General features: G+C 43.4%; 1 protein-coding gene across 1 annotated transcript; it reads right to left on the bottom strand.

Moving 5' to 3' along the window:
* Positions 1–876: 876 nt before the first annotated feature.
* LOC120033012 (arginine-hydroxylase NDUFAF5, mitochondrial-like) lies at positions 877–12,133 on the bottom strand. Its single transcript, XM_038979300.1, has 11 exons — positions 11,707–12,133; positions 11,565–11,605; positions 11,362–11,425; positions 10,878–10,925; positions 10,581–10,684; positions 10,413–10,452; positions 10,028–10,225; positions 9,798–9,858; positions 9,535–9,618; positions 1,417–1,499; positions 877–1,329 (listed from the first exon to the last, which is right to left on the bottom strand). The coding sequence occupies exons 1-11, from the start codon at positions 12,031–12,033 to the stop codon at positions 1,243–1,245; spliced, it is 1,137 nt and encodes a 378-aa protein (XP_038835228.1). The 5' UTR covers positions 12,034–12,133; the 3' UTR covers positions 877–1,242.
* Positions 12,134–12,502: the final 369 nt, after the last annotated feature.

The following is a 12,502-nucleotide window of genomic DNA, read 5'->3' on the forward strand; positions in this document are numbered from 1 at the left end:
GTGTGTGGCCAAAGAGCTCAAGTTTCATACCATCTGACCATAGTACCGGTTGCAATCAAATCTTATGTCACATGCGCCGAATACAACAGGGGTAGATCTTACCGTGCAATGCTTACCAACAATGCAGTTCAAGAATAGTTGAGAAAAGATTTACTAAAGTAAAAGTAGCACAAAATAATGAGGCTATATACAGGGGGTACCAGTACCCGAGTCAGTGTGCTGGGGTACAGGTTAGTCAAGGTAATTTGTACATGTAGGTAGGGGTAAAGTGACTATGCATAGATAATAAACAGCGAGTAGCAGCAGTGTGAAAACAAAGTGGGGGGTCGTCAATGTAAATAGTCTGGGTGGCCATTTTGATTAATTGTTCAGCAGTCTTATGGCTTGGGGGTAGAAGCTGTTAAGGAGCCTTTTGGACCTAGACTTGGCGCTCCAGTACCGCTTGCCCTGCGGTAGCAGAGAGAACAGTCTATGACTTGTAACTGGAGTCTTTGACAATTTTTTGTGCCTTAATCTGACACTGCCTAGTATATAGGTCCTGGATGGCAGGAAGCTTGGCCCCAGTGATGTACGCACTACCCTCTGTAGCGCCTTACGGTTGGCAGCCCAGCAGTTGCCATAACAGGCTGTGATGCAACGGGTGAGGATGCTCTCGCTGGTCCAAATACCAATGCCGTTTATCAAACTCCAGGCGGTGCTATGGTCAGATGACATGAAAATAGAGCTCTTTGACCACGCACACCAGTGGTGGGTTTGGCATTTGAGTCCAATATGTTCATATTTTGAATTCCACTTCTGACAAACAGCATTACCTTCAGATGTAAACACTGTATAAACAGTATACATACAGTTCATCATCAGACACAAAGTGGAGATTTATATATCATTGCATTTATTTTAGGAACACGAAGCATGGTAAGACAGGAACACAAACACTGAATGATAAATGTATTGTAGAAATGTATGCATTTGCTATTAACTGGTGAGAAACGAATTATCTGTCATACAGCATGTATATCAGTCACTGTTAAAAAACAGTGTTGTAGCCTTTCTCAATCACTGTCTGGCTTACACTGAATCTGTGTTGATAGTATCAGTGAAAAAGTGACATCTGACTGATGTCACTGAGTGGACATCTCTTGGGAACCAGTCACCTATCTACTTTAGTAGTTCGCCAATACTTTCATTGGGGAACTTACCCCATACTTATTTCTTTATGCAATGGCTGCAGATGTTCTTTTCCTACGACTTGTCTTTAGTTGATGGCTGGCCGATCTTCGAGAGGTCCCCGAACGACACGTTCGCAGAGCCTCTTTTCGCTGGTTTCGCCTGCCAAGAACAAAACAGCATTCAACATCTTCACCATTTGTCATTGACATTATATTTCTGCAAATGTGATTTGCGAAGATCACACACCTGGGAGTCATGAGGCTTCCAGCCAATCATGTAGAGGATCTCAAATGTTGCAGGAACAGACCCATTCTCACTCCCATACATCTCTGAGGGAAATCAATCAAATACAGTATCGGCATCTGAAGCAGGGGTCAGGCTGGTTAACAACTGGTACTGGAGAGCTGCTGGTTGTGCATGATTTTGTTCCAAGCCTGCGCTTAACACACCCGATTCATCTGCTCATCGAGATGTGTTGAATCAGGTGTGTTTGTGCTGGGCTGGAGCAAAACCCTACACCCAGTAGCTTTCCAGGACCAGAGTTGGTGATCATTTCTCTAAAGCAGAAGTTTGATCAGAGTTACTTCTGCTTAGGGATGGATAAAGATGTACAGAATGGGTACCTAGAGGAAAATGGGGGAAGGTCATGCCTTTTCAAATTCAGTCAAGGGGAGGGTTTAGTATTATTTTTTTTACTAGTCCAAGGGAGGGTAATGTAATTGATGAAATGTCAATATTTCTCAGTGGCTTATTAGGCTATATATCGATGTGTGCCCGATGCCACCCCTCATCTGATTCTCTGCTGGGTGCGCAATATCAAGTGCGCCTACAGGCTATTTAGTACGGTCTCAATCAAATAATCCATAGCCTATAGGCTACGAAGAGCATGCTCGAAAAGCACAGAAACCGATAGCTGCCGGGATGGTGTATATAAAAGGAGGACCGGAGGTCAACTTTGATAACTCTATAATTGATTTTATTAAAAATAAAATTCTTGCCCATAATGTAGGCCTATTTATCAGAGTTATCGACCTCACAATAAGCCAGGTACGAGTAACTTACATCGTGGTGCTGAAATTTGAAGCAGCAGCCGGGGCACTATTAATCGGAAATGGACAGCTCATGGTGATGAAAATAGGCAAATTCGAGTAGGCATAATTCATTTTAACGTCTTCATTTTATTTACACTTCACTAACAGGGCTTTGTGTTGGAGCCTATTTATTCCTATTTATGAAATAAGAGGGCGGCCTACCTGTTTTGACGGACAAAATTAGGCTATTGGCTGCTATATCTATAGATGTGTTGGTCAATTCCTCCAACCATCCGTGCTCTCTTTAAATAGCCTACCTCCGTGTCAGTGAAGGGCTGTTAAGTTAAAACAACGACTCGAATTGAGGTATGAGAAGGTATGACATAGGCATACTTTTTACTAAAGAAAATGGAAAAAAGCATAGGCTTATTACCTTGTTAGATTAAGATTTTGAAGAAAATAAAACGGACCCGATTATATAAAGTGATCTATAAACAGGGCTTTGGCATTATACATACATACACACACACACAGTTGAAGTTGGAAGTTTACATACTTAGGTTGGAGTCATTAACTCGTTTTTCAACCACTCCACAAATTTCTTGTTAACAAACTATAGTTTTGGCAAGTCGGTTAGAACATCTACTTTGTGCATGACACAAGTCATTTTTCTAACAATTGTTTACAGACAGATTATTTCACTTAAAAATGCACTGTATCACAATTCCAGTGGGACAGAAGTTTACATACACTAAATTGACTGTGCCTTTAAACAGCTTGGAAAATTCCAGAAAATGTCATGGCTTTAGATGCTTCTGATAGGCTAATTGACATCATGAGTCAATTGGAGGTGTACTTGTGGATGTATTTCAAGGCCTACCTTCAAACTCAGTGCCTCTTTGCTTGACATCATGGGAAAATCAAAAGAAATCAGCCAAGGCCTCAGAAAAAAAAATGTAGACCTCCACAAGTCTGGTTCATCTTTGGAAGCAATTTCCAAACGCCTGAAGGTACCATGTTCATCTGTACAAACAATAGTACGCAAGTAGAAACACCATGGGACCACGCAGCCGTCATTCCGCCAGGGAGGAAACGCGTTCTGTATCCTAGAGATGAACGTACTTTGTTGCGAAAAGTGCAAATCAATCCCAGAACAACAGCAACGGACCTTGTGAAGATGCTGGAGAAAACAGGTACAAAAGTATCTATATCCACAGTAAAACGAGTCCTATATCGACAACCTGAAAGGCAGCTCAGCAAGGAAGAAGCCACTGCTTCAAAACCACCATAAAAAAGCCAGACTACAGTTTGCAACTGCATATGGGGACAAATATCGTACTTTTTGGAGAAATGTCCTCTGGTCTGATGTAACAAAAATAGAACTGTTTGGCCACAATGACCATTGTTATGTTCGGAGGAAAAAGAGGGAAGCTTGCAAGCTGAAGAACACCATCCCAACTGTGAAGCACGGGGGTGGCAGCAGCATGTTGTGGGGGTGCTTTGCTGCAGGAGGGACTGGTGCACTTCACAAAATAGATGACATCATGAGGAGGAATATTATGTAGATGTATTGAAGTAACATCTCAAGACATCACTCAGGAAGTTAAAGCTTGGTCAAATGGACACTGACCCCAAGCATACTTCCAAAGTTGTGGCAAAATGGCTTAAGGACAACAAAGTCAAGGTATTGGAGTAGTCATCACAAAGCCCTGACCTCAATCCTGAAGAAAATTTGTGGGCAGAACCGAAAAAGCGTGTGCGAGCAAGGAGGCCTTACAAACCTCACTCAGTTACACCAGCTCTGTCAGGAGGAATGGGCCAAAATTCACCCAACTTATTGTGGGAAGCTTGTGGAAGGCTACCCGAAACGTTTGACCCAAGTTAAACAATTTAAAGGCAATGCTACCAAATACTTATTCAGTGTATGTAAACTTCTGACCTACTGGGAATGTGATGAAAGAAATAAAAGCTTAAATAAATCATTCGCTCTACTATTATTCTGACATTTCACGTTCTTAAAATAAAGTGGTGATCCTAACTGACCTAAGACAGGTAATTTTTACAAGGATTAAATGTCAGGAATTGTGAAACTGAGTTTAAATGTATTTGGCTAAGGTGTATGCAAACTTCCGACTTCAACTAGATGTTGGAACATTGCTGCGAGGATTTGCTTCCATTCAGCCACAAGCGCGTTACCGAGATCGGGCACTGATGTTGGGCGATCCTGGCTTGCAGTTGGTGTTCCAATTCATCCCAAAGGTGGTTGAGGTCAGGGCTTTTTTCAGACCAGTCAAGTTCTTCCATGCTGATTTCGACATCACTTCTGTATGGACCTCGCTTTGTGCATTGGCGCATTGTCATGCTGAAACAAGTAAGGACGTTCCCCAAACTGTTGCCACAAATTTGGAAAGACAGAATTGTCTAGAATGTCACTATGCTGTAGCGTTGAGATTTCCCTTCACTGGAACTAAGGGACCTAGCCTGAACCATGAAAAACAGCCCCAGACCAGTATTCCTCCTCCACCAAAATTTACAGTTGGCACTATGCATTCAGGCAGGTAGCGTTTGCCTGGCATCCGCCAAACCCAGATTCGTCCGTCGGACTGCCAGATGGTGAAGCGTGATTCATCACTACAGAGAACGCATTTCAACTGTTCCAGAATCCAATTCGCCGTGAGCGCTTATGCACTCTGCGGTCCCATTGAGAGCTTGTGTGGCCTACCACTTCGCGGCTGAGCCGTTGTTGCTTCTAGATGTTTCCACTTCACAATAACAGCACTTATAGTTGTCGGGGACAGCTCTAGCAGGGCAGAAATGTGACGAACTGACTTGTTGGAAAGGTGGCATCCTATGACGTTGAAAGTCACAGAGCTCTTAAGTACGGGCCATTCTACTTCCAATGTTTGTCTATGGAGATTGCATGGCTGTGTGCTCGATTTTATACACATGTCAGCAATGGGTGTGTCTGAAATAGCCTAATGTACTAATTTTAAGGGGTCCACATACTTTTGGTCATGTAGTGTGTGATATATAAAATCAGTGCAGTCGGGAAGTATTCAGAAACCTCCCCTTTTCCATATATTGTTTCATTACAGCCTTGTTCTAAAATGTATCAAATTAAATAAATTCCGGGTTAAGCGGACGGATCATGTTTCGGAGGACGCATGACTCGACCTATGCCTCTCCAGAGCCCGTTGGGGGAGTTGCAGCGATGAGAAAATATCGTGTAATTGGATCGCAATTGGATATCACAAAATTGGGGAGAAAAATATGAAAATTAGAGATGAACAAAGTACAAAGAGATCCTTGATGAGAACATGCAGAGCGCTCAGAACCTCAAACTGGGGCAAAGGTTCACCTTCCGACAGGCCAAAGACCCTAAGCACACAGCCAACACACAAGACAAAGCAGGAGTGGCTTTGGAACAAGTCTCTGAATGTCCTTGAGTGGCCCAGCCAAAGCCCGGACTTGAACATCTCTGGAGACCTGAAAATAGCTGTGGAAACTCTCCAAATACAGGTGTGCCATCATACCCAAGAAGACTTAAGTCTGTAATCGCTGCCAAAGTACTGAGTAGAGTCTGAATACTTATGTAAATGTGATATTTCAGTCTTTTAATTGTAATAAATTTGCAAACATTTCTAAAAACCTGTTTTTGCTTAGTCATTATGGGTTATTGTGTGTACTGAGGAAAAACAAAAGTGTAAAGGAATGAATAAGAATATGTACATATAAATATGTGGTTGAGCGATGGCCGTGCGGAATAGGCAAGATGCAGTAGATGGTATAGAGTACAGTATATACATTTATTACATCCAATTTTTTATTATTAAAGTGGCTAGAGATTTGAGTCTGTATGTTGGCAGCAGCCACTCAATGTTAGTGATGGCTGTTCAACAGTCTGATGGCCTTGAGATAGAAGCTGTTTTTCAGTCTCTCGGTCCCAGCTTTGATGCATCTGTACTGACCTCACCTTCTGGATGATAGCGGGGTGAACAGGCAGTGGCCCGGGTGGTTGTTGTCCTTGATCTTTTTGGCCTTCCTGTGACATCGGGTGGTGTAGGTGTCCTGGAGGGCAGGTAGTTTGCCCCTGGTGATGCGTTGTGCAGACCTCCCTACCCTCTGGCGAGCCTTACGGTTGTGGGCAGAGCAGTTGCCGTACCAGGCGGTGATACAGCCTGACAGGATGCTCTCGATTGTGCATCTGTAAAAGTTTGAGGGTTTCCCGTTGATGTGGTAGGGGGGTGCTCCCTCTGCTGTTTACTGAAGTCCACGATCATCTCCCTTGTTTTGTTGACGTTGAGTGGGAGGTTATTTTCCTTACACCACACTCCGAGGGCCCTCACCTCCTCCCTGTAGGCCGTCTCGTTGTTGTTGGTAATCAAGCCTACCACTGTAGTGTCATCTGCAAACTTGATGATTGAGTTGGAGGCGTGCATGGCCACGCAGTCATGGGTGAACAGGGAGTACAGGAGAGGGCTGAGAACGCACCCTTGTGGGGCCCCAGTGTTGAGGATCAGCGGGGTGGAGATGTTGTTTCCTACCTTCACCACCTGGGGGCGGCCCGTCACAGTCCAGGACCCAGTTGCACAGGGCGGGGTCGAGACCCAAGATCTTGAGCTTAATGACGAGTTTGGAGGGTACTATGGTGTCAAATGCTGAGCTGTAATCGATGAACAGCATTCTTACATAGGTATTCCTCTTGTCCAGATGGGTTAGGGCAGTGTGATTGCGACTGCATTGTCTGTGGACCTATTGGGGCGGTAAGCAAATTGGAGTGGGTCTAGGGTGTCAGGTAGGGTGGAGGTGATATGATCCTTGACTAGTCTCTCAAAGCACTTCATGATGACGGAAGTGAGTGCTACAGGGCGATAGTCATTTAGCTCAGTTACCTTAGGTTTCTTGGGAACAGGAACAATGGTGGCCCTCTTGAAGCATGTGGGAACAAGCAGACTGGGATAGGGATTGATTGAATATGTCCATAAATACACCAGCCAGCTGGTCTGCGCATGCTCTGAGGATGCGGCTAGGGATGCCGTCTGGGCCTGCAGCCTTGTGAGGGTTAACACATTTAAACGTTTTACTCACGTTGGCCGCGGTGAAGGAGAGCCCGCAGGTTCTGGTAACAGGCTGTGTCAGTGGCACTGTATTGTCCTCAAAGCGAGCAAAGAAGTTGTTTAATTTGTCTGGGAGCAAGACGTCCGCGACGGGGCTAGTTTTCTTTTTATAATCCGTGATTGACTGTAGACCCTGCCACATACGTCTCGTGTCTGAGCCGTTGAATTGCGACTCTACTTTGTCTCTATACTGACGCTTGTTTGATTGCCTTGGAGGGAAAAGCTACACTGTTTGTATTCGGTCATGTTTCCGGTCGCCTTGCCATGATTAAAAGCAGTGGATTGCGCTTTCAGTTTTGCGGGAATGCTGCCATCAATCCACGGTTTCTGGTTGGGGAAGGTTTTAAAAGTCACCGTGGGTACATCACCGATGCACTTGCTCATAAACTCGCTCACTGAATCAGCGTATACAGTCGTGGCCAAAAGTTTTGAGAATGACAAATGAATTTTCACAGTCTGCTGCCTCAGTTTGTATGATGGCAATTTGCATATACTCCAGATTGTTATGAAGAGTGATCAGATGAATTGCAAAGTCCCTCTTTGGCATGCAAATGAACTGAATCCCTAAAAAACATTTCCACTGCATTTCAGCCCTGCCACAAAAGGACCAGCTGACATCATGTCAGTGATTCTCTCGTTAACACAGGTGTGAATATTGAACGAGGACAAGGCTGGAGATCACTCTGTCATGCTGATTGAGTTCGAATAACAGACTGGAAGCTTCAAAAGGAGGGTGGTGCTTGGAATCATTGTTCTTCCTCTGTCAACCATGGTTACCTGCAAGGAAACACGTGCCGTCATCATTGCTTTGCACAAAAAGAGCTTCACAGGCAAGAATATTGCTGCCAGTAAGATTGCACCTAAATCAACCATTTATCGGAACTTCAAGGAGAGAACTTCAAGGAGAGCGGTTCAATTGTTGTGAAGAAGGCTTCAGGGCGCCCAAGAAAGTCCAGCAAGCGCCAGGACCGTCTCCTAAAGTTGCTTCAGCTGTGAGATCGGAGCACCACCAGTACAGAGCTTGCTCAGGAATGAAAGCAGGCAGGTGTGAGTGCATCTGCACGCACAGTGAGGCGAAGACTTTTGGAGGATGGCCTGGTGTCAAGAAGGGCAGCAAAGAAGCCATTTCTCTCCAGGAAAAACATCATGGACAGACTGATATTCTGCGAAGGGTACAGGGATGGGACTGCTGAGGACTGGGGTAAAATTATTTTCTCTGATGAATCCTTTTTCCGATTGTTTGGGGCATCCGGAAAAAAGCTTGTCCGGAGAAGACAAGGTGAGCGCTACCATCAGTCCTGTGTCATGCCAACAGTAAAGCATCCTGAGACCATTCATGTGTGGGGTTGCTTCACAGCCAAGGGAGTGGGCTCACTCACAATTTTGCCTAAGAACACAGCCATGAATAAAGAATGGTACCAACACATCCTCCGAGAGAGCAACTTCTCCCAACCATTCAGGAACAGTTTGGTGACGAACAATGCCTTTTCCAGAATTATGGAGCACCTTGCCATAAGGCAAAAATGATAACTAAGTGGCTCGGGGAACAAAACATCAATATTTTGGGTCCATGGCCAGGAAACTCCCCAGACCCTAATCCCATTGAGACCTTGTGGTCAATCCTTAAGAGGCGGGTGGACAAACAAAAACCCATCAATTCTGACAAACTCCAAGCATTGATTATGCAAGAATGGGCTGCCGACAGTCAGGATGTGGCCCAGAAGTTAATTGACAGCATGCCAGGGCGGATTGCAGAGGTCTTGAAAAAGAAGGGTCAACACTGCAAATATTGACTCTTTGCATCAACTTCATGTAATTGTCAATAAAAGCCTTTGACACTTATGAAATGCTTGTAATTATATTTCAGTAATCCATAGTAACATCTGACAAAAATATCTAAAGACACTGAAGCAGCAAACTTTGTGGAAATTAATATTTGTGTCATTCTTAAAACTTTTGGTCACGACTGTACATCAATGTTGTTGTCTGAGGCTATCCGGAAAGCGGATTTCTGTCTATAGGCTGGGAGCAACAAAATGGAATCATGGTCAGATTTGCCGAAAGGAGGGCGAGGGAGGGCTTTGTATGCATTGCGGAAGTTAGAGTAGCAATGATCCAGAATGCTGCCAGCCCGGAACAGTATGTATGGATGATAATATGATAATAGTATAAGATGGTTTCATTTCAAGTATGTATTTATCTACTATGTAGCTCACCTTGGTAGATTGCAGCTGCAGCTAAAATGGTGTCTCTGTGCAACATGGACTTCCTGTTCCAAGCGCAGTTGCTCTCCCCCATACCTGGAGAGTTGAGACAACTGTGAAAACTCAGCATTCAGGCACTAAACATTATTTAACTGCCTGTCCTATGAGACAATTACCTATGAGAAGATGAATAGAAACAATTCAACTATAAAAACTCAGTATGAACAAAAAGCACAGATCTACAACAGTATAACTGCGGTATACAGTAGGCCTACCTTGCAGGTCACTCATGACCTCAAGTATCCCAGGATAGTGCACTTGAATTTCATCAATGTCCTACAGAAAACAAAATGTCATATAAATCGCTTGCCTCAAACACAAATATTACGGCATCATTATAATGTCTAGCTAATCGCTAGATTCACAGCTAGGACCACAGATTTAAATAGAACACTCATATTAGCCTATATTGTATATCTATGGCTAGGGACACCCAAGGCCTCACCACTGTCAGCATACTGAAGCCTGCCTGGCCCAGCAAGTTGCCCAGGTCTGTGACGGCCGTGTAGGGGGACACGTGGGGGGAGAACCCCCCTTCCCGCTCGAGCTCAGCCAGCTGCAGGGCGCAGCGCAGCTCATACAGGGTCTCCCCGCCCACCATGGCCCCAATGAACGCCCCATCTGGCTTCAGGACCTGGTTGATCTTTGGGAAGGGAGAGGGATTATAATGACAGCACAGTGATACAGACTGAAGAACCAGGATTGTTGTAATCCTGAATCCTATGCGTAAATATGATGTTTTAAGAAGGTAACGTGTTTGGAAAAACAGCCCGGCAAAAGGCAATAGACAAAGTACTGATGTAAAAAATAATAATGAGGCTGTCAGTTACCTGTCTCAAGGCTCCAGGGAGATCATTGATCCAGTGTAGGCTAAACAGGAGAAACATACAGTACTAGATCATTTTGTGTTGCAAGCAAGCCATTCAAAACCTGGGGGAATATGACTTGGATGGCTCAAATCGAATATTATGTCAGAAACATATACAGGGCCAAATCACCTCAAGCTGCTGACCACCAGATCAAATGTGTTTTCTTTAAAGGGTAGAAACTCTTCATCGGCCATGACACAGTGGGTAGGGATCTCACTTTCTCTTGTGTTTCTCTGAGGAGCAAGAAGAGCGTTAGATCATCCAGGGAAAAAAACTCCATAACATGCCTCTGATTTTACAGAATATTCCATCAATCTATTGATGTGGTCTCTGCTCATAAATACAATCATTCCACTTAGGCTATGGGTGTTCCAACAGAATTACATATTATAATTCCTATTAGTAATTTAATTGGATATAACTCACCAAAGACTTTTCTGAGATGTCAGTTAAAAAGAGCTGCTCAACTACTTCCTGAAAATGGAAGCACAATTCAATATTCAGAAAGCCATACATCTTGTGAGTTGATGTTTTCCCTACCTTAAAAAGGGGCAATCTACATCCATTTTGGATTTATAAATGTATGATATGTACCCATTGATTCTTGACGAATATAGCTAATAAATGCCTCATAAGCTTTGTTCTGTTGTACCCCATCAGAACCCAAAACATTCAAAAGCTTATTTTACTATAATGTTTGTCAACAAAGTAAATGTAAACAAACATGATATAGCCTTAAAACATGGTTAAAACTATAATTTTGATATCATGGATATATTGCATAGCTCGGTCTATGAATTTGGGAGTGGTTACATTTCTACAGCCTCCAACTTTCTACTGAAACGGGTGGGGAATGCTGTTATTGTTTAAAATGCTCCCCGCCTCTTTATGAACAACCATTGAAGGCTACCTTGTGCAAATGCTCAGCAATGTGACTTTTCCCACAGCCAATGTCCAAAGCCAGAGGAAATGTCCTGTGAAAATAAGTTCAAAATGTCAGCAAAATACACACCCTCACATGCACAAATATAAACTTTTAATTTCAACAACAGTGCCACGAATGTGACAATTTTCATACACTATGTCTATGCATCACAACTTCTGTTGCCTTACCTTGTAATGTCATAGACCCGGTCTGCAACTCTGCTTCCAACCTGCAAATGAATACGAACAGTACCAGAATACATAAATTTCCTTGGATAAAAGAGAGCTAGGACAAGACTAAATATATCATACAAATACAGCTACAGTATACCTCGTCTCTCAGATAGTCATATTTGTCACCGTCTTGTAGCGATGCAGCCCATTTCTTCTGTCTCCTCTTCATAGTCCTGTCAAATACATTCATTGTACCTCCAGCCCTGCCTGACAACTGCCTCTGAATTTCAGTCCATTGAGAACACCGAATTTTAGGAGACAACTCTCTCACCGGTGGAAACATTGAATGAGCTGTCATGACATTTCTTTGCGAATGAGCTGCATCATGTTGGTGAGGGACCAGCAATCTAACGCTGCCTATTTTCAAGACTCTCCGGCAGACACAACTACTATTGAGAAAACGACTACCTATTGCATTGTTCATTTTTACAAATTGTTTACCGACTAACGCGCTAATTAGTAGCAAACCTTTGCATAACAAATTAATTTTTGGTGTGTTTTTCCAGTCATCCACATTGAATGACCTCGACTCAGTGGACAAACATAAAACATGGAACTGTTTTTTCCTTCGTTTGATAGAAAATGTGGAACTGGATTTCAGTCTGTCCGCCTCTTCTTGTTGTAAAGGCTAATGCATATAGTGCGGATTTCATTTTAAAGCTCAAATGATACATTTATATTGGTAAATGTATGTATTGAATTTTAATACATGATGTATTGAATATGGACTGAATTGTGGTTTTGTACTGCCTGGCATGCCTTATGTATTGAATATGGACTGAACTGTGGTTTTGTACTGCCTGGCTTGCCGTATGCAAAAAGGGGCGGGACAAGAAAAAGGTCACGAAAGTGGTGCATGTTGGGAGAACACGTGGGTAGCGGTACAATTTCTT

Source organism: Salvelinus namaycush, chromosome 39 (assembly GCF_016432855.1).
Source record: "Salvelinus namaycush isolate Seneca chromosome 39, SaNama_1.0, whole genome shotgun sequence".
In the NCBI taxonomy this organism is placed as follows: domain Eukaryota; kingdom Metazoa; phylum Chordata; class Actinopteri; order Salmoniformes; family Salmonidae; genus Salvelinus; species Salvelinus namaycush.

Excerpts from the sequence above, each read along its gene's own strand:
- LOC120033012 (XM_038979300.1), bottom strand. The coding sequence starts at position 12,033 with ATGAACAATGCAATAGGTAGTCGTTTTCTCAATAGTAGTTGTGTCTGC. Across the intron at positions 10,685-10,877 it reads ACATCTCAGAAAAGTCTTTG|AGAAACACAAGAGAAAGTGA; the intron begins GTGAGTTATATC and ends CTTGCTCCTCAG. Across the intron at positions 10,226-10,412 it reads TCCCTGGAGCCTTGAGACAG|ATCAACCAGGTCCTGAAGCC; the intron begins GTAACTGACAGC and ends CCCTTCCCAAAG.